The sequence below is a fragment of the Gobio gobio genome (genome assembly GCF_949357685.1).
Source record: "Gobio gobio genome assembly, chromosome: 12".
In the NCBI taxonomy this organism is placed as follows: Eukaryota; Metazoa; Chordata; class Actinopteri; order Cypriniformes; family Gobionidae; genus Gobio; species Gobio gobio.
The window spans coordinates 50,458,900-50,482,006 of record NC_137105.1 but is presented as its reverse complement, the minus strand read 5'-3'; the positions used below and the strand labels follow the sequence as shown (position 1 = coordinate 50,482,006).

The 23,107-nt window shown below is 39.3% G+C and overlaps 1 protein-coding gene across 1 annotated transcript; it reads left to right on the top strand.

Moving 5' to 3' along the window:
- Window positions 1–1,169: 1,169 nt before the first annotated feature.
- Window positions 1,170–21,722, top strand: gabrr1 (gamma-aminobutyric acid type A receptor subunit rho1). The gene is made up of 10 exons (XM_079831834.1): window positions 1,170–1,401; window positions 3,452–3,502; window positions 5,597–5,703; window positions 9,705–9,772; window positions 14,451–14,674; window positions 16,934–17,016; window positions 17,101–17,241; window positions 18,805–18,957; window positions 19,102–19,292; window positions 21,186–21,722. Exons 1-10 carry the CDS (start codon window positions 1,304–1,306, stop codon window positions 21,483–21,485), a joined length of 1,416 nt encoding a protein of 471 aa, XP_079687960.1. The 5' UTR covers window positions 1,170–1,303; the 3' UTR covers window positions 21,486–21,722.
- The last annotated feature ends 1,385 nt before the right edge of the window (window positions 21,723–23,107 follow it).

Here is a 23,107-nt window from a genome sequence, read left to right as displayed (position 1 = left end):
GTGGGCACAATGGAATTGAATTAGACTAATCAATGGAGAAATCTATCAGTTCATCAGAACAAATGTGTTTGTACAAGAGACACAAGCAATGCATGCGAATGCTGAAGGAAAACCGCTTGATTCAATTGTATTGTCATGCAGCGTTTAATTATATTAAACTTATTATATTCAGAAATTGAATATACATGCAACAAAAAGTTATTTTTATATAACAATAAATAATTTTGGAATATAATTTAAAAATATATATTTATCAACCTCTCAGACTTTTGCAATAGCATTTGGTCTGCTTGTGTAAAATACTGTGTAAAGGAAAAGGTCATGGCACTTTCATATTATGGTGTTTTATATGTTCTGTCAATCTTAAGATATTTTTATTGTTGTACAGTTAGATTATGCATATTTTTGTTAGTTTTTTTATTATTATATTGTGCAAACATTAAACCAGTGAAAAGTTTGGACACATATTTATTCTATAGTATCACATATTTATTCTATAGGCCTACATTTTAGAATAATAATCAATTAGCAATAATTAGCAAATTAATAACAATTGAAAATTATTTTATAACTGAGTATTATTCAGTACTGGAGGTGGAGGAACATGCTAGACATTTGTTAACTGCTTTTCCTTTACTATTCACAACTAAATACAAATAATATTTATTTATAATTAAATATAGCCTATAATTTATAATTATTCACGCAAAAATAGTATTTTTTATAATTATACATTTATTTTGTTTTGTACAGAAATGCAAATGTAGGCACAAATTCATTCATTTCAAGCTTTTAAGCAAAACATGTTTTTTATAGTTTGAGAAAATATGATTAAGCCTAATTTATCACCAGAAACATTTTACACTAAAGTCCTGTAAATGTTTGAGCTCTTTTCGATTTATACTCAATTTAGGCCAATATCACGAATACGACTGAACAATGAATATTAGCATTTTTTACAACAACAACAACAAATATCCCATTTGGAGGAAATTAGAACAATGCTTAGCGACTATACCACTGGATTATGTAAGATTAATTCAAATAGCACGTAATACCCGCAGAACATTACATAATATACAGTCAGCAAATGCCCACTTCACCCTTTAACCTGCCAAAGCCCCTCCTGATGGCGAGCAGCTCATCTGACCTTCACATTAATGCAGATCAGACGCATCTGGACGCACGAGGGCATCAGATGGCACAGGCCATCCTCGAGAATGGACCGTCCGCGTGGGGTGCTCAGGATTCAGCGCTGTTGATTGGATTCGCTTCCTAAAGGATTCGGGTTGATGTGGGCATCATGCACGCGGATGTGTGCTTTCTGCTCTGCGCGTGCTTCCTCTCCACTGGAGCGCTGCGTCCGCGCGGACAGGTGCTTCAGACCTGCAGTCAGACCAGGTGAGAGAGAGCATCAGCACTCGTGCATTCAGCCCTTACTCATGGGAGGACTGGGAAAAACCCGGAGAATGTAGACGTGATGATGAGTATGGCAGGTTATTAACTATTTCTGGTTTCCAACTTAGCTATTTCTGCCATAGTTGCAATAACTATAAAAGTAAAAGAAACATATTATAACAATAATAATACCACTGTTTAAATTCAAAATTAATGTGGGGAAAAAGCTTTGAAAAGGAGTGCATTTGAATGCCTACACTCTAAAAAATGCTGGGTTAAAAATAACCCAAGTTGGGTTGAAAATGGACGCAGCAATTGGGTTGTTTTAACCCAGTTTAAATTTTGAAGCCTTGCCAACCGAATGAAAGCTTATTAGCAAATATTGCATGATTTTGTAGTTAAATGGCACTGGGATTAATAATGGCTTTCAATGGGGACACTTTTGTCCTAAAGGTCCTGAGAGGAACTATTTTGTGTTACTAGTGTAAAATAGATTTATGAAAGGAAATGGGGGCGAAATAGTAAAATTCCAAGCACAAGGGTTAAATTAAGACAAGTACACTAAAATTGCTGGGTTAAAGCAACCCAATTGCTGGGTTAGTCCATTTTCAACCCAACTTGGGTTATTTTTAACCCAGCATTTTTTAGAGTGTACTTGTCTTAATCTAACCCTTGTGCTATTTTATGGCTTTTTTGGGATAATTTTGCCTGTGTCAACGGCAACTGCATACATTTCGGCACGTGTGTATTTTTATTGGAATTTTACTATTTCGCCATCATTTCCTTTCATAAATTTATTTTACACTACAAAAATGGACTAACAACCCAATCGCTGGGTTAGTCCATTTTCAACCCAACTTTGGTTATTTTTAACCCAGCATTTTTTAGAGTGTAGTAACACAAAATAGTTCCTCTCAGGACCATTAGGACAAAACTGTCCCCATTGAAAGCCATAAAATTATTAATCCCAGTGCCATTTAACTATAAAATCATGCAATATTTGCTAATAAGCTTTCATTCTGTTGGCAAGGCTTCAAAATTAAAATTTCTGCTATTTTTTTTTGCCAGATGGTGCCATTTTCTCAGGTTTGGCCAATAATGCAAATACTCATTTATTCCATTTTTTTCTGCTTTTGCATATTATAGAGCCGACAAATTTTGCAGCTATAATTATGTGGGTGTGTTGGTATGGATGTTAGAGTGTGGTCTTTATGTGTGTAATAAAAATATGGTGTGTGTGCGTGTGTGCGTGTGTGCGTGTGTGCGTGTGTGCGTGTGTGCGTGTGTGCGTGTGTGCGTGTGTGCGTGTGTGTGTGTGTGTGTGTGTGTGTGTGTGTGTGTGTGTGTGTGTGTGTGTGTGTGTGTGTGTGTGTATCACAAATTCAAGCACTGTGTACCAGTGGAGCTTATGGGGAAAGTTTGGTATTGCGCCCATACAAAATCTGACTGAAAGCTCATTTTTTGAGATATCAACCTCGAATTTGGAACACAACTTATTAAGATTTATGGTTTTGATATTCTAGCAGTTTTAGAGTGCAACATGTTCAATAAAATATATATTTTATATAAAAAAGTTATCCGAAATCCCCATCCGAAACTCTATAACTTCTTTAAAATGAGACCAAACTTAAGTCTGTGCTCCCAAGATTCACATTTTTCTTGACACATATATTTGTTCTTTATGGACCTATGTGTACTTTTTTTTTTTTTTTTTAATTGACGCACAAGGGTTAAACCTCAAAGTTGTTGAAAAATGTAGAACAAAGAAGCATAAAGAACAATTTCTAGGTATTTTATCAGTTATAAACACATTTGTCATTGTTGATGTGAACGGCTACAGATGGTCAGATTTCTATAAAGCACACAAGATTCTGGTACATTCTCAAATCATGAATCTTCAGAAATCATGCAGAAAAGCTTGATCATCACGAGCACTGGCGTCATTAAAGGGGCTAGTGATTAATATTAAACATCATGCTTACACAGCATACTCATGAATGTGTCTAATGAGTTTCTGATATCTAATGATAATGTCACTTCCTGCATTTGTCAGATCCAAACGAGACACCACCAGAACCGAGAGAGAAGCTCGTAAACCTGGCAGGTAGAACAACTGTCCTGTCATTTCATTTACTCATTTAAAAAAAAAAAAACATTACCCCAACATGCATGAGTGTAACAATACATTTAAGTAATTGTATTATTTCACATGCAAAATTGCAAAAATAATGTGATTAACAGACAATTACATGTTGCAAGGTTTATGTTGCGTTTTGTGTATTTTAGTTTGTATTTCATTGATTCCCTGTGCTCTGTTTCTGCCTTTATTATTCCCCATTTTCCCACTTCCTGGGTTACTTATTATGCCAATTTTTCTCCATAGTAACCTATGATTTTCACCTGTTTCTCGTTTAGTTATTTATTTATTTGCCTGTTTGTATTTATACCCCTGAGTTTTCAGTTGTCTTTGTCGGTTCGTGTTGCATGTAGAGTGATTTTTGTTCTCCCATCTTGGATATTGTTCTCCTGAGTTGTTTGATTTTACTGTTGGAATTTGATCCTCTCCTTTGTCATTTTGACATCATACCTCAACTTTTTTGCTGCTGTATACGAAAATGGTTTCGTCTATCGACACGAAATCACGAAATTGGCACGGTCTGAAGATGATACGATTCGATTTTGTTGAAAATCGGACAAACGGTCTAGGAGGAGTTAGAAAAAAGTAGGTTTTGAAATAAAATCAAAATGGAGGACAAGAAGATTTGGGGACCTATGGCAAAGTTGGTATCAATGTTCTCGGCATGACCCAAGGAATATTTAAAGTTTCTTTACAATAGGAAAAATGTAATCAAACATTATTAGCATTTTTGGAAATGTCCTTATAACTGCTCTGAAACATTTTGAGTACTGTCAGTGCATAGTGCCGAAGACACATGCCAAATTTCATAATGATATGCCAATGCGTTCATTAAATATAGCATTTTTTAAAATCTGTTTATTGTATGCGTTGGCGTTCTTATTCCGCTTTTTTTTTCTTCCACTCTTGAGTCTATGGCAGCCCATAGAATCGTATAGTAAAAAGTTGTGAAATTTGGCACACAGATAGAAGACAGTCCAAACATTCACCATAGCAATTTTGGAGTCTCTAACTCAATCCCTCTAGCGCCACCACCTGTTCAAAGTTTGACTTACGTTTGTGCTAGTAACTTTTTAAACGCAAGGGCTAGAAACAAATTTTTCCGCAATTTTCTGCAAAAACATACTTTTTCCGAACTCCTTGTAGGTCGTTGCTCCAATTTTCATGAAAATTTAACCAGATCATCTTCAGACAATGCCAACAAAAAGTTATGGAATTCAAGTCGATGTGTAATGACAAGAATGGGCTGATGATACCTGCACAGTTTTGGCACAGTGCCACCTAGTGGTATTTTTGCTTATAACTTCTTAACGCGTTGGTCAAAAATTATAAAATTGGAGTCAAACGATTTTCCTATATTGGCCATTTTGGACGTCGGCCATTTTGAAATTTGTCAAAAAATGCTATATTTTATGAAAGCATCAGCGTATAATTAGGAAACTCTGTATGTGTCTTCGGCGTCATACCCTGATAATACTCAAAGTTTTGAGGCAGCGCCACCTTGTGGTCAAAAATATAATGAAATTTCCAAAAATGCCAATATCTTTTGATAAAATGTATAATTAAACTGGTCTTAATAGTTTCCTTGGGTCATGCCGAGAACATATTTGGCCGAACTTCCTGTCGGTCATTTTGATTTTATTTCAAAACCTACTTTTTCAAACTACTTTTTCACCAAAATCAAATCGTATCATCTTCAGACTGTGCCGACAAAAAGTTATGGATTTCGTGACGATAGACAAAACCATTTTCGTATACCGCAGCAACAAATTTGAGGCATGATGCCAAAATGACTCTGAGGCTTATCATTGTCACCTCACCTTGACCACACCACGTCAGTTTGGTCATAGCGCCACCTATTGGTTGAAACTGATAAACCATTAACTCACATTACTAGTGGTTGTATTTGATTTTTCCGCCATTTTGCTTTCCAAATATGCTTTTAATTGCTCATTGTTGCAGTCAGACTTGCAGTGTCTTTGTGCTTCAATTGCTGCTTGCAGCTCTATTTTTATCATGTTTTTGTGACCTGCTTTACATGTTGATTTCTCTGTTTAACAGCACATTAATGATGAGAGGTCCAGACGTCACAAAAGCTCCCGTCACGAAATCAGAACAACTCCTCAAGTTAGATGACCATGACTTCACCATGAGGCCTGGCTTCGGAGGTGAGACAAGAATGAAACAGATGAAAGCGAGCCCTGACCGTTGTGTTGAGAACAGTTTCCATTCTCACTAGAGGTAGAACTTATGGGCAGTTGTCTAAAAAAATAAGCATTACTTTATTGGCTTTATTTGTGGGGCATATGGACTAATAAGTAACCTCTGATTTTAATTTAATGCATTAATGGCAGATATGAAATATCAAGATCTTAATAAACACCACAAGACTCGGACTTATGTAGGATTTGGACTGACATCACAGGCAATCAGCTTTGCATAAGCTCATGGCAGATTATGACACTGATTTACTGTGGCTCTGTGCCACGAGCATTCACTTATCGGCCCGTATCTTCACTAAAGATCACACAAACTGTAAATACTACGGTCAGATCAAAACCAGATTAAGGATTATGAATATGAGGTCCAGAGGTGAAAAAAAGGACATTTAGTGTTTTTCACAAATTGTCTTTTGCCTTTCACACACGTTTAATATTTTTTTTTGTTGCTAACACTTCAGTATGAGGAACACATATTCACTATTAACTACGACTTTTGCCTCAATAAATTCCTAATTACTGTTTATTAAAACCACTTCAGCTCTGCACCTCCTCTCCGACCCACCCGTGGGTCCAATATTGCATCATCATAATCATTTGAAAAAATCTATAAGTAGTGCAGCACAAAACTAGACATATATGGTATCATTTGAAAGATTAGAACCTCAGCTTTCTTAATAACCCAATCACTTTTGCATTTATGTTACATAGAAAAAAATAATAAGGTCTGAATTTGACCCCCCCCCCCCCCCCCATGTGAGAAAATCTCCTTGAGAAAATCATATGAATAATATTAAATTTCATATTTATATCACACAGTCTCACCAAAAAAAGTCATATATCAAATGGAAGCGCTCAAGAATATTTCACTGATCCAACACTTTACAGTAACGTTATTATCAAAAGAATCACGAAGATGGAAATGACTCCTTTGAACAAGCAAACACATGAGTCATATTCCTGTTCGAATCACTAACGCGTTGTGGAGCTAATAGCCTCAAGCGCTAAATCAGCTCGTTCCTTAGGTTGTTTTCTTCAAAATGAGACCATTTTCTCATGTTTGTGAGCGAGCATGGCCAAATGACACTGTAATATGTCACAGATGTCCAGATCAAAACATGTGATGCAGACAAATACTCTGCATTATTATCCTTAGTTTTGATCGTCTTTGTTAGCCCCAATTTTTAATGACGTCATCAAGTATTGCGTCATACGTCAAAAAAGCTGAGTATCTCAGCTGACATGTCGATCATGCTTCTAGACCAATCAGAGCCCGAGATCTCCCTTTACAAAGTTGAGGAGGCGGAGCCTTCTTTTCGATTTCCCAGCGGCTATGGAAAATCAATGTCGATTATATAGTTTGCACATATTAATCTCAAAAACTTTTTTTGGAAGGAGATATCAAGAAAATTATTTCCCCCCTGTTTACTGACACCTAGTGGAATCCACAGAAACTTTCTAAAGGGAAAAAGACCAAACAGATAAAAAATTATAGATTTTCAAATAACAAATTAATTTAAAAAATGCCTTTTTTTAATCTTTGTTTATCATAAAATTCATGTGAAAAAATACAATATAATATATGCAATATTCCACCACTGTGTTAAAATTTAGAGTGTTTTCTGTAAAATTAGACCATTTTTTATAAATTTACTCCAATGTATGTGGGTAGGGCGCTCTTTTAAATTCAGAAATGCCTAATTCTCAAAATAATTCTAAATATGCTGCAGAGCTGAAGTGGTTAATAGTTAGTAAGGTAGTAGTTTAGGTATTGGGGTTGATTAAAGCTACACTGTGTAACTTTTTTAGTTTATTCTTAGCTAAAAACACTTAGTTCTTTCAGAAATATATGTGCTCATTAATGTATATTTACTTCTTTCAAGTAATAAAGTATTCTCGTAAGTTTATAATATGCCATTGAAAATACATACGGGTGAGGGTTCGAATGCGGGTCGCCATGTTGCTCCTCCATCTTGAAAGTACATTAGCCAAAGAGGGACATACCCGTAAATTCAAGCTTCGCCTTTGGCGTTTTAACACTCAATGGCACCGTGTCGAATGTGGACGAGGTCGAGCTGGAAGCCATGTTAATCTTGGACTAAATCGGCCACCGTAGGAGTTAAAACGAAATCGGAATCGAGAGGAACAGAAACTAATATTCACTGGATGGTCATATACCTTTTCACCACTAGATGGGGGAAAATATGACACAGTGTAGCTTTAAGGGATGTAGAATAAGGTTGTGCAGAATAAGGCATTAATATGTGCTTTATAAGTATGCTAATAAGTATGCTAATGCTAATAAGCAAGTAGTTAATAACCGTTAAATTAGTGTGAGAGCGTGAGAAATTAGGTTGAGATCCTCTGCATTTTTATGCTAGAGAGCATCAACAATTCAGCGGGACAGTCGCGCAATGGCTTCCCTTGGCGAAGAGTAGCCTGAGAAACAAAAAGCTGGTAGTTCTTCCTGAAACCTGCTGTCTTCTCCGCGTACACACACACGCAGCGCCCGTACAGGACATAATGAATTCAATCTCTCATCCTCCAGAGAAAAGATTAGAGGAGGGTGGAAAGCTGTTGAGTTCTGCAGTTGGACATCTATAAGCCGAGTCCACCACTGTTGGTACGAAAGCAGTTAGGGCGAAAAGAAACCTTTATGAGCCCTGGAGAAAACAACAAACAAGACAGGCCTGTAAGTCACTCACTTAGCTTAGCTGTCACCAGCGCTACAAGCAGTGCCATCTTAAGAGAGAGAAACTTCAACTTGATGCCTTCTAACGGCTCAAAAGTGTGTTGAGAAAGGGAGACCATAGACAAATCCCACTAAGGGACCATCTGCCAGGCCACTGTCCTCTTACGGCATGCCCCGTTCATAAAGCGACCTCCGTCTTGTCAACAAAAGTTGCAACCGTGATAATGAAGACTGAGGGAGACCGGAATAAAGAGAGTTGCAATAATCTAATCGTGATGTTACAAGAGCACAAATCACAACTTCTAAATCTTTGCTTGAAAGGAGATGCTTCAGTTTTGCAATAGATCTTAAACCCCACAGCATTCTTCAAAGACTCAACATCTACTACTATAAAGTGAGCGAGTGGAAGTGTAACGTACTGCTCCGAGACTTAACAGGTTGAGGATCCAAACGCAGCTTTATTAAAAGGGTAGTCCACAATCGTAGTCAAGAAACTGGCAAAAGGTCATACACACGCAAGCAGTCCAAACAGGCAATCAAGACAGGAGAGACAGGCAAAAGGGTAATCCACGGAACAGGCAAGTAATCCAAAACCAAGACAAGAAACCAGGGAAACGCTCAGAAATGCAGTTTACAACAAACAAGACTTCGCAGTGAATGACGGTGAACATGGTTTATATAGGCTGGGGTAATGGGGTAATGAGGTGATGAGAAACAGGTGCAAACAATGAGTGATGATGAGTCCATGCAAAGGATTATGGGTAATGTAGTTTTTGATGAAATGACAGTCCGGGTTGGAGTGCCCTCTGGTGGTGATCACGGGCACTCACACTGGTGAATTGTGACAGGAAGAGGCTCTGTGTATGATTTTAGAAACAAATATGTATATTTTTTATAGAACATTGATGGAGCAACATATTCTGTGTGAAAATAAATCATAAAAGTGGTTTGTTTGTTTAAAAATCTTCTAAATGTATGGGATGAATAAAAGACCAACAGTATTGATACAAATACTGCAGTTAAAATAATAAAATATCACTTTAGCAAAGTTTGAACTATTTTCTGTTTATTTTGAGTAGAGTAGAATTCATTTTTGTTCAATAAACATACTGTGATTAAATTATGTAAATTGCGTTGGGTGGTTCTTTGCCTCCACATCATGCATTCAAATCGTTTAATGCACAGATAGCCGTGGATTATCCCTTACTTTAGTTTGATGTATTATGATTTGAAAAGGAATAATTGTGCTTGATTTCAGGTCCTGCTATACCTGTGGGTGTTGATGTTCAGCTTGAGAGTCTGGACACCATCTCTGAAGTTGATATGGTAGGATGTTGACACATGTCTTGCAGTGTTACAGCTCTTGCATTATGGATAGCCGTTTTTCCACCAAAATTACCCAGAACAATTTGTCCCAGGAAATTTTTTCCCCTGCTGTCTGCGTTTCCATCGCGGTCTAAAATACCGTGAAGCTTCGCAACTCTCCAGTTCCCACTGGATTTCGTCCTCCTCATATAAGCTTAATAAAGCCTGAACCTCGTCGACGGTTCATCGATTGTATTTTTTAAACTCCATTGTTGATTCGAGTAGCAAACAACTCTCACTGCACGCAACGCAACAGACTTGGGGGTTGAAATAAAATGCTGCGTGAACTCAACCAATCAGCACGCTCAGCGCCCCACCCCCAAAAGTTCCTGAACGTTGAAAAAATGCTACCTCATGACCTGGGACTTTCTGAGGGGTTCATTTATGGTGCTTTTCCATTACCAGTACCGGCTCAACTCGACTCGCCTCGGCTCGCTTTTCGCTCCATTTTCCATTGCAGATAGTACAGCGGTGTACAAACTTTTTAAAAAGGGGGCTAGATTCGATGTTGTGGACACACCCAGGGGCCGGTTCTGTATATATGTATATATATATATATATATGAACATAAACTAACATGTTTTGTTTCTTGGAAACATGACAGATTTGACAAAAGCTTGAGCTGACAGTAGAGTAGCTTGAGATAGGCCCCAGATGTAAATTTATAGATATTTAACAATATATGTAAAACTTTCATCAACCAAAAAGTTTTAATGGGTGAAATTTAAATATTATTAGTGAGTTAGAACTCTATTCTTATTTAAATTAACGAGTACTCTATTTAGATCACCACAGGTAAATCCACACTGCCAAAAACCAAAACCACAGATATTTTCCAGTCCAAATATCTAAGAATTCTTAAATCAAGATGCTTTTACTAAGGAAAATTAAATAATTTTTCTTGATTTCTGGGTAAAAAAATCTAAAGGAATAGAGTTTTTGCTTAAAACAAGCTAAATTATCTGCCAATGGGGTAAGGAAAATCTTGTTTCTGTTTACTACAGAAAGAAGATTGCAAACAGAAACAATATTATTTTTATTAACAATGTTATTTTTATTACCCCATTGGCAGATATATTAGCTTGTTTTAAGCAAAAACTCACTTCAATTTCATTTTATTTTCCAGAAAACAAGAAAAAATATCTTGTAATTTAACAGTAAATGCATCTTTATTTAATTTTTTTTTTAAAGATATATTTAGACATGAAACAAGCCAAAAAACTTAATAAGAGATTTTTTGCAGTGCACACATGGCACCTCACTGCATGGTAAAAAGTAAAAAATATTATTTCTATATCTAGAATGGGTTTATGGTCTATAAACATATAAATACAAATGCACAACTGCAAGTTTATGACAAAAATAGTCTTTAATTTGGCCTTTATTACTCATTTAATACATGTCTACATTACAAATGAAATAAAATGAGATATTTCCACAGTAAATCCATGATAAATGTTGGAGAATTGTTGTTTGAAAAGTATTTTAACTGAATCTGCTCAGCGTTTCTCCTGATTTGCACGTTGGTGTTGTTGATTAAGTCAGTGCTGTTTAACTGGCTTTAAACTAAATTAAATCACAGAAAGATTTGCAGCTTTTACCGGAGACCTCTACGCCGAACTCGAACACTTCTCATTGGCTGTTTAGTGGTCACGTGATCTAAACACTCGGCAAATAAACAAAGGAAACCTCCTCGTTTGACCACGGCGTATTCTTCCTAGTTGCCATAATAGTAATGGGTATATCACGCAATCTCTGGCCAAACTATTTTAAAATGGCGGGGTTATTCAGGATACTCCGTCTGGCGCGTGCAATGATGACGCATTGAATAGTGACGATTCTCTCTGACCAATCAGCATCTGCCGAGTTTTCACGTCACATTTTAGTATCGCCTCAGCTCACTCAAAACCTCGCCGGAGGTGATGCGAAAAAAAGTATCTGGAAGCAGGTACAGGTACAACTTTTACACAGTGGAAAACCAAACAAAGGCGAGTCGAGGCGAGCTGGTACTGTGTAGTGGAAAAGCGCCATTAGACCCTGGTCCCTGCAGTCGAAAACACACAGAGTACCACCCCAAAGTCCCTAGTTACTGAGGAAAGTTCCTGCGGCTAATGATTCAGTGCTATCATGATCTGAAATGCCACAAGATTTGAGAGCAAGAGCTCTAATTCAACATTTCCAAGCAGCAGAATGAAGCGGTGCTAGTTCAGAGCCAGTGCTAGTGCCAGTTCGGAGATGGTTCGACTGACGAGTCTTCTAAGAACCGGTTTGCCTTTCCTCGGGCTAGAGAGCCGCCACAGAGCCACTGTATACGTCTCATCTTTCTCAGCGGGAAACACAAACACACCAGACGTGTTTGAGATGCATCTGCACTGCGCAGACCGATCAGTGTGATATCAAAACACAGCAAGAGTGATTCAAAAGCATAAGGAGTCGTGTGCTCTCGCTGGACTCGTTGTCATACGGCGATCGGTCTGCACAGCATCTCGAACAAGCCTTCCATCAACAATGGCGGACGTTGCGTTACTATTGATGCTCATGGCTTTACGATCCTACATCGGCATCAAAACACATAATCCAACGCATTTGTGGAGCTCGCCGTGATTTGTATAGACGGAGATTACACAGTCCCTCCAGAAAAACGAGATTGATTGATCGCATGATTTGATGCATAATCAGCCAAAGTCCGCAAAATATGCGGGGCTAGCATGATTTCATAATCCCCGCATTTTTGTTGCAAAAAAGTAATATATATTAGCAGAAAGTTGACAAATGTTTGTTTACTTCACACATTTCCCCCTATTGCCATGGGAACGTTTTGAAGTGACGTTATTACCCGACGTGAACGTCATCGAAAAGCTGCAAACCCCGTGGTGAAACCATAGATATCGGTGAAACCATGATGAAGCGCGCAAATTCCCATCTGCCAACAAAAATAACACCAAAAGTCCACACAAAGCAGTTTCCCGGTGTGTTGACCGATTTCAAAACAAAGGCATCATAAAGCTTCTAAGCGTTATCAATCAGTGAGTCGATTCAGAGGTTTGAAGCATTATGAATCAGTGAGTCGATTCAGCGGTTCGGAGCGTTATGAATCAGTGAGTCGATTCAGCGGTTCATTATGAATCAGTGAGTCGATTCAGCGGTTCGGAGCGTTATGAATCAGTGAGTCGATTCAGCGGTTTGAAGCGTTATGAATCAGTGAGTCGATTCAGCGGTTCGGAGCGTTATGAATCAGTGAGTCGATTCAGCGGTTCGGAGCGTTATGAATCAGTGAGTCGATTCAGCGGTTCGGAGCGTTATGAATCAGTGAGTCGATTCAGTGGTTTGGAGCGTTATGAATCAGTGAGTCGATTCAGCGGTTCGGAGCGTTATGAATCAGTGAGTCGATTCAGCGGTTCGGAGCGTTATGAATCAGTGAGTCGATTCAGCGGTTTGAAGCGTTATGAATCAGTGAGCCGATTCAGCGGTTCAGAGCGTTATGAATCAGTGAGTCGATTCAGCGGTTCGGATCGCCAAAGTCACGTATTTCAGCAGTTTGACACGCAATCCGAATCATGAATCGACTCACTGATTCATAACGCTTCGAAGCTTCATGTGTTTTGAAATCGGTCATCACTAATCAAGTCGTTATTTAGGTTTTTTTTCCGCACAAAAAAAACTATTCTCGTCGCTTCATAAAGTTATTGTAGAACCACTGTAGTGAGATGGACTTTGTAACGACGTCTTTTAAGGGTCTTGAGAGTGTAAAGTGCATTGAGCCAATGGAGGCCTTTCAGAGCCATCAGATTTACACTAAAATATCTTCATTTGTGTCTGAAGATGAACTTACGGGTGTCCAACGACATGAGGGTCAGTCATTAATGACAGAATTTTCATTTTTGGGTGAACTAACCCTTTAAGAGATTGCACTTTGTGCATTGGAAGCACTCAAATGTGTAGCTACCTCTGTAAAACAGGAAGTTATTTATTCATTTTTTCAGAAGTTGTGGCATATTCCTTTTGTAAAGCTACAGAACTTGTTTGACTCAATGTTTTGTAAATTTGAGTGTGTTTATTAAGGTCTTCAATATAACAAGATGAAAAAAATATTCCCAGCACTTTCATTGATGTAGAGCTTTTTTTCTCTTTTTCATCAAACCGCAGTTTTTGCAAGTTCCCGCGATTTCATCGCATAAAATTGCATAAATATCCCGCATTTTCCATCGCATTTTTTAAGAAAACGTGCCGCATAATCAAGGATTTTTGCCCGCCGCAACAATCACAAAAATAAGCCGCATTTTTCTGGAAGGACTGACTACAATCGAGCAGCTATTAGCTCCATTAGCTGCTATTTCAAAAATGGCGGTCACATCTTGTGTTGGTCTTGTTGGTCACGGTAACCCAGCCCCTGACGCAAGTGCTTCTTACTTCTAGCCCAGCAATGTTTTGGTGCTACTTAAGAACCACTTTTCCTGGTTCAGAGCTGGTGCTTTGGGTGTGGAAAGACAAAGAACCGATTTGAAACTCCGAACCAGCACCAGCACCAGCAAAGGGGTACTAGATGCATTGTCTTTCTTATCGAGGGCTCTAGGGATAGAAATGAGGCTAATGATTTGAATCAGTTGTTACGATTGTATGATTGTATTGTATGTTGCAGGACTTCACCATGACCCTGTACCTGAGACATTACTGGAAGGACGAGCGACTGTCCTTTCCCAGCAACACCAACCAGAGCATGACCTTTGACGGCCGGCTGGTGAAGAAAATCTGGGTTCCTGACATATTTTTTGTCCATTCCAAACGATCCTTCATCCATGACACCACCACGGAGAACGTCATGCTCCGAGTGCATCCCAATGGCAAAGTGCTCTACAGCTTGAGGTAACGAATCCCGCTGATGATCTTGTGTTACAACAAAGCTCTGAACTCAATTTAATCCCGATCAAAGCTCAAGAAACAGATTGCCAGCCATCGGAAGAGCTATGTCCCGTCCAGCTTTCCTGTATGACAGCCGAGTGTGAATCTAATCAGTGGGAGAGACTCAAAACGATCTCTAATTTTCCGATATAAACCAACACACTGGCATTTAGGATTTCCATGATTGCTATATTCAAACGTTTTACCGACAAATATCTGACTTCTCCAGGAGGAGCTGATTCTGGTTTTTGCTTGAGATGAGTGAACGTGTGGATTAATATGCGGGAATCTGTGGGATTATTGCAACCCACATGTTTATTCAGACACAAAGCTGGCTCATTGGTGAGCTTTAATCTCAGATCCATCCCATACACAGTCTGCTGGACAAAATGACTTTATTCTTCTATGTACATCTCGACTTACAATCTATAAATCAATCCGTTGTGCGAAGACTAGCTCCTCCCTCTCAACCGTTTGATCCGGGATCTGTCCTTTTATCCCAGGCCAGATGGCTGATCCATAGGGTTTTGCTATTCACAGTGCATTCAGAAAGTATTCCACCCACTTTTCTTTCTTTTTTTCTTTCTTTACTTTTCTGTTGCATAACCATATTTCCAACAAAGACGATGACAGAAGAACTAAACAATATATACACCGATCAGACATAACATTATGACTGCTTATTTCATTTGTATCTTTGTTCTGTTGTATGTATCTATGCTTGTCATTGGTTTATCGAGAGTTTGGAATCGATTCCTCTTTAAGAGCCTTTTCAGTTCAACAGATCTAATCATTAATTAGCCTCTAGCTCACTAATAGTGAGTGTGATTTATTTCCACGAACAGATTCTTTCGGATGGTTTGTTTCAATTAACCAGTTAAAAAAACAATTCAGCGGTTCTTTTATGTCATTGCACAAGGACGTCACTAGAACGTATTTATCTAACAGCTCAGTGTCAAGTCACCTTTATTAATATAGTGCTTTATACAATACATAACAGGAAAAAAGAAAGTGTCATTGTTCTGCTGAAGTCAGTTCAGTGTTCTTTCAGATCCGTTGTAAAGATCAATTATTAATTTCATCTATAAAGCACTTCTGCAGAAAACGGTCATGATATCGAATGTGAATGCATAATGCTGATTATTACCTTTCATTCCCCTCTGCATTCTGAGCCGTTTTGAGATATTGAGCTCCAAAGATTTTGCATTCCATAGCAAAAATGATATGGTGAACAAGTCTCTTTTATACATGAAAATGACAGAGACCCTAAATGTATTCTAAATGTACAATATCAAAATCCTCTCAAGTTTGTAAATGGGGATTTATGGAACAGGTCAAATGCAGATAGAACCTTCTAATTATACAAAAAACACTTTCTGCTTGTAAAAATATATGGTTCTGTCTAGCAAAACATCAACTGAAGCAATAATTTTCAATACGTTTACTTATAATTTCTTTTAAAACATAAAATTAGTGTTGTTACATGTGTGAGAAAGTTAAATTGAGTGCTTAGTAAGGTAGTTTAGTTTATGTATTGGGTTTGATTAAGGGATGTAGAGTGGAATCCACAGAAACTTTCTGAAGGGAAAAAGACCAAACAGATAAAAAATTATAGCTTTTCAAATAACAAATTAATTAAAAAAAATACTTTGTATCTATGTTTATCATAAAATTGTGAATAAATACAATATAATATATGCAATATTCCACCACTGTGTTAAAATTTAGAGTGTTTTCTGTAAAATGAGATACATTTTTATCCATTTACTCCAATGTATGTGGGTAGGGCGCTCTTTTAAAATTCAGATATGCCTAATTCTCTAAAAAATTCTAAATATGCTGCAGAGCTGAAGTGGTTAATAGTTAGTAAGGTAGTTTAGTTTAGGTATTGGGGTTTGATTAAGGGATGTAGACTAAGGTTGTGCAGAATAAGGCATTAACATGTGCTTTATAAGAACTAATAAACAGACAATATCCTAGTAATATGCTAATAAGCAACTAGTTAATAGGGGTAATTGGACCCTAAAATAAAGTGTTACTGCAATTTTAATCATATAAATGATTTCATGGGAGTTTTATGGAAGAATATGAAAATGTTAAGAGGGGGGAAGGCTGCACTGCTGCCCTGACGGGGCTATACATCACTAAAATAAAGAAGACGGTTTCTATATAGTGTATTTGTTCTATATATCTGTGACACAAGTTTTAAAACATTCTCAACAGGGTCACGGTCACAGCGATGTGCAACATGGATCTCAGCCACTTTCCGCTGGACACCCAGACATGCTCGCTGGAGATTGAGAGCTGTGAGTCTAAACACAACATGATCGATTTGACTGAATTAAACATTTCTAGTGTCTGAGTTCATGTGTATTTGTGTTATTTTGCAGACGCCTACACTGATGACGACCTCATGCTGTACTGGAAGAGAGGAAACAAATCTCTGCAGACGGATGAGAAGATCTCTCTGTCTCAGTTCCTCATTCAGGAGTTTCACACCACCACAAAACTAGCTTTCTACAGCAGCACAGGTACTGACGAGTGGATCTCCGGTACAGTTAGGGCAATGCTTCCCAACCCTGGTCCTGGAGTGCCTCCACAGGACACATTTTGGATGTCTCTCATCTGACAACCATCTCGAGTCTCTACTAATGAGCTGATGAGTTGAATCTGGTGTGTTTGATTAGGGAGACATACAAAATGTGCAGAGCTCCAGGATAGGCCTCATCCTTCCATTGGGTCATTTTGACCCGAAAATGGGCAAAGAGGCGGGATGTGGGTGGAGCTGAGGTGCCTGGTTGACAAACGGCTAGTAGTGAAAGCGGCAGCAATCCATCTGTCACTCAAAGTGGCCACACCCTTAATTATGCATAAATTTAAGGCTTAAAGGATTAGTCCACTTTTAAATAAACTTTTGCTGATAATTTACTCACCCCCATGTCATCCGAGATGTCCATGTCTTTCTTTCTGCAGTCGAAAAGAAATTAAGGTTTTTGATGAGAACATTCCAGGATTGTTCTCCATATAATGGACTTCAATGGGCCCCAAACGGTTCAAGGTCCAAATGACAGTTTCAGTGCAGCTTCAAAGGGCTTTAAACGACACCAGACGATGAATAAGGGTCTTATCTAGCCAAACCATCAGTTTCTGCGAGAAACTGAGCAGTATGCTATTATTTTACCTCTTATCAGACGAACGTGATCATCTCTGAGCTCCGCCATAACTTCCGCTAAGTGAGGTCAAATACGAGCGTGGTCATAGATGTATCGATCGTAGATGCCTCATTCTACTGATCCGTGCAAGCGCTAATGAGGCATCTAAGTATACATCTATGGCCACGCTCGTATTTTGACCTCACTTAGCGGAAGTTATGGCTGAGCTCAGAGATGATCACGTTTGTCTGATAAGAGGTAAAATAATAGCATAAATACTGCTCGGTTTCTCGCAGAAACTGATAGTTTGGCTAGATAAGACCCTTATTCATCATCTGGTATCGTTTAAAGCCCTTTGAAGCTGCACTGAAACTGTCATTTGGACCTTGAACCGTTTGGAGCCCATTGAAGTCCATTATATGGAGAAAAATCCTGGAATGTTTTCATCAAAAACCTTAATTTCTTTTTGACTGCAGAAAGAAAGACATGGACATCTTGGATGACATGGGGGTGAGTAAATTATCAGCAAAAGTGTATTTAAAAGTGAACTAATCCTTTAATATCGTTTAAACAGATGAGTTATAAAAATAAAAAGCACCCCCTTCATAGTTGTCATGAAGGGCAAAATTATCTATATAGATGAAACCACTTTTTGTCCCAGACTGTAAACATGTGTTTTTCTGCTGTAAAGTTGGGCAATTTAACATGAGCTCAATGAGATTCTGCTCCTTCTGGAGCCTGTCTCTAGTGGCCAGTCCATGAATTACAGTTTAAGTCACTTTCGTGTTGGCTTCAAGAGAGATACCAGAAGGTTGCCGCTTGGTTTTTAGGCCCCCAAAATGTGTTGTCATGTAAACGAACAGCCAAAACGCATAAAAAGTTTTGAACGGTGTAGTGTAAACATACCTTTAAACTGCAAACCCCTTCAATCTTCTCCTGCAGGTTGGTACAATCGTCTGTACATCAACTTCACTCTGCGTCGTCATATCTTCTTCTTCCTGCTTCAGACGTACTTTCCCGCCACTCTGATGGTCATGCTTTCATGGGTGTCCTTCTGGATCGACCGGCGAGCTGTTCCTGCCAGGGTTCCTCTGGGTGAGATGTTTGAAATGAATTGTGTTCCTCATGCTGAGAACTATTGAATACGCCTAATGAAACACACACTGAAGAGCCTGCTCCAAAGTACACATTTTGCAGCATGCACTTTTGAATAAACTGATCAGCCGGATCTCTTTGTAGGCATTACGACGGTGCTCACCATGTCCACCATCATCACTGGAGTGAACGCCTCCATGCCCAGAGTTTCCTACATCAAAGCCGTGGACATTTACCTGTGGGTCAGCTTCGTCTTTGTCTTCCTGTCTGTGATCGAGTACGCCGCTGTCAATTACCTGTCCACTGTGCAGGAGCGCAAAGTACAAAGCAACAGGGTAAGCTAAGACACTTTAGATAGTGTGAAATCAAGAAAAAAAAGACTCACAAACAGTTTTTATCCACAAGCCAATAGACCCCTGAACAACACAATTTGTATATGTTTTTTGAGTATCATGTTTGACACATCAGGCTTTTATGGAGCTAAAACAAAGCCCCAAACTGAGGAAAAATGTGTTTACACTGTATTTTGATGAGTGTTAGTAGAGAATTAGTAGACCGGTAGGTTTAGAATAAGTTGACATGTAGTTGCAAAGTTACTTATAATCAGTAGAATATCAGTTGGGGGACTGACACAAAGGGTTAGCAGATATTAAGCAGATAGTCTACTAATACTCTAATGAGAGTTAGTTGACATGTAGTTGCAGAGTAACTTATAGTCGACAGAATTTTCAAAGGGGACCATCAAAATAAAGTGTTAGCAAATATGTAATGTGCATTTAGTTTCATGATCTCTGTAGTTTTTATTGTGGAGGGCAAAACAAATAAAGAGAGATAAACATTCCCTTAAAAGCCTGATGGTAAAAAAAGATGTATGGATAATCTTAAAACATCACTAACAATATAGATGTTATTCTTATGTCTATATCAGTAAAATAATTCATACAGTAGGTTTTATAGGTGTAACCGGTCCTACTGACCCGCTCCGAGTGGGATTCGAACTGAGGTCTCCGGCGTGGGAGGCCGGCGCTCTAAAGCAAGGAACACACCAAACCGATGCCGACCAACTAGTAGCAACGAAAGCAGACTGCTGAATTGGCTCACGTTGGCAGCGCCTGGGTCCAAAGTTGCCCTGACACACCAAGCAGACGCTCGACATCCGATGGCCAAGTAGCACGTCCGTTCTGCGCCAGCGTAATAGTGAATAGCTTTCTGTACCAGCTGGTGGCAGTATCTGTTTTCGTTATTCAAAGCAGGAATCCGGAAGAGCTACAGGGATATAAACAAAGCACCTCATAATCTCGCTCACCACAGACGGTCACTTCTGTTATTTTTCTTTCTCATGCACTGGTTCGCTAGCAGAACAGCCAATCAGAATGATCAAATGGCCCGACTGACCGACAAGTGCCGACGCCGATTCAACATGTCGAATTGGCTGAAAAATAGCCCTCAAGTACCAACGTCAGCCGACGGTGCGGCACACACAGAGAAAACTTAGTTGGCTTGGTGTGTTCCAGGCTTAAAAAGGAGGCTAAAGACTGTAGGATCTAGTGCAGTCGCTAGTGTGTCTTTTGAGATCAGGGGAGTGAGGTTTACTCGCACAGCTGTTACTGGCCTACGACAGTTACACTTACCCCCCTCACTACCATCCGGATCACGGCACCAAATGTAACCGGCCCTACTGACCCGCTCCGAGTGGGATTCGAACCATGGTCTCTGGTGTGGGAGGTGGGCGCTTTAACAAAGGAGGCTAAAGATCGCAGCTACTAGCGTCAGTCACTAGAGCGCCTCTCGAGATCAGGGGAGTGAGGTTTACACGCACAGCTCTTACTGGCCTATGACCGTTACACTCGTCCCCCTAAACCTCACTCCCATCCGGGTCACGGCACCAAATGTAACCGGCCCTACTGACCCGCTCCGAGTGGGATTCGAACCATGGTCTCTGGTGTGGGAGGTGGGCGCTTTATCAAGGAGGCTAAAGATCGCAGCTACTAGCGTCAGTCACTAGAGCGTCTCTCGAGATCAGGGGAGTGAGGTTTACACGCACAGCTCTTACTGGTCTACGACAGTTACACTCGTCCCCCTAAACCTCACTCTCACCCGGGTCACGGCACCAAATGTAGCCGGTCCTACTGACTGATAAATGTGATGGAAATGTTATCTGATCAATGTGATTTAAACTCACAGTACGCACTGTAATATTACATGTACTATGTGCTTGTATAATCCAGCAGTTGCAATGCACATGTGGAATGACCCATCCTGGTCAGATGATGATGAGCAGCAGCTACAGTGACATGGACATGATGACCACAGGAAACTACGGCATGTCGGAGCTGAACGGGGACAAACAGGAGCAGTTCCTGGTTCATCTGGTCATGGATAACGAGCAGGGAGCTCAAAGACCTGTTGTAACCTCAAACAGCAGCTTATTTATAGACACTCATGCCATAGACAAATACTCGCGGGTTATCTTCCCTGGAGCATACACACTCTTCAACATCATATACTGGTCCATCTACTTACAGTGACTGCTGCTCCTTTACTATATGACATTTGACAAAGTCTTGGGAATACAAAATTATCTATGAAAAACTAAGTTTGTTCTCTTTTATAATCCATTTTTGCCACTCAACAATAAAAGACTACATGTGACTGTATGTGGGCAATCTGTCCTCAAAAGAAAGTTTTATTTCTTATATATTTTCATTGTTATGCTGAATAGCAAAGAATATGGATTATCTCAATAAATTGCCTATTCAGATAGTAATTTGATTTTGCAAGTAAATTGCAGAAATTTTACTGATGTCCTCACCATGAAATACAGAAATGTAACGCTACCATATGGGTCAGCCTTGCTAGCGGGCGAGCTGTCAGGAGATTGTACATCAAATTAAAACCCTCCACCTGCATGCAATCATCCACTATAAATACAGGTGCAATACCACCAGCACATTCTCTTATTTTGCCAACTGGCATCACCTAGTCCAGGGGCGGGCACTTCCATTCTTGGGACTGTTAGGTCACAACCCTAATCAAATACACCTGAACAAGCTAAGCAATTGCTGCGTCCCAATTCGCATACTATCCGTACTAAATAGTATTCGAAAAAATAATTAGTATGTCCCAAATCTTAGTATGTTGAAAAAAGTATTCCAAAGATTCCCGGATGGTTTACTATTTCCGGTCAGAATCCGAAGTGCAGATCGATGCGCACTCTAACGGCTGATATTGCCCACAACCCATTGCGAGATGGACGGGGATTCGATTAGAACTACAAACGCGGATAAAAAGTGTTTAAAAAAAAAACTACAAACATGGCGGTTACGCGAGTCTGACGGTTAAGTGGAGAGGATTAGATAAAGTGGTTTGAGTGAGCAATTATCAGTATTTGACCTGACGAAAAGATATTTATTCAATATTATCCACATTATATTTCTCCTTCAGCAGCATTGAGAACTTTTGTAATGATACGTTTGGCCATTAACTTTGCAAACACATGAGAGGAGTCACTGCATTAAAGACCCACGAAAGGCAGATCAACGAGCGACTACATTTCTCTCCGATACGGTAGATAATTAAATTGAAAGTGGGGGATTTGAACTTTGACGATGATTGACAGGGCAGTTTAAACGGTGACGGGACGCACGTAACAGAGTCCGTTAAAGATGACGAAGTAGTATGTCCCAAAGCTTGCATACTCTTCTGCTACACACTCAAAAGTATGTACTTTTTCTCAACAAAAAGAGTACATACTTTTAGGACGTAGTATAAGTAGGCGAATTGGGACGCAGCCAATGTCTTCTGATTACTAGAAGGCTACAGGCAGGTGAGTTTTATTAGGGTTGAAGCTAAACTCTGCAGGACAGCGGCCCTCCAAAACTGGAAGTTCCTACCCCTGATCTAGTCCATAACCGTGTTGACCTCATTCATAGAACATTAGTCACCTTCGTAACCCCCCCATTTTATTCCATCCCGGTCAACATGCCATCATATGGGTCAACAGTGTACTGAATAAAGTCAGTAGGGGAATGTAGTGAGGCCATGACTACTAGAGACAGACATCATGTTTAACATCATGATATTCTAGCGTGAACACCGGTCCCTGAAACCAATGATTATTCACGAGTTTGTGTGCCCATATAATCTTAGT

What these genes read in the sequence shown, in the direction of transcription:
- gabrr1 (XM_079831834.1), top strand. Translation starts at nt 1,304, where the DNA reads ATGCACGCGGATGTGTGCTTTCTGCTCTGCGCGTGCTTCCTCTCCACT. An exon ending in AGCTTTCTACAGCAGCACAG is followed by an intron (nt 17,242 to 18,804) that starts GTACTGACGAGT and finishes CTTCTCCTGCAG; the next exon opens with GTTGGTACAATCGTCTGTAC. An exon ending in TCCTGCCAGGGTTCCTCTGG is followed by an intron (nt 18,958 to 19,101) that starts GTGAGATGTTTG and finishes ATCTCTTTGTAG; the next exon opens with GCATTACGACGGTGCTCACC.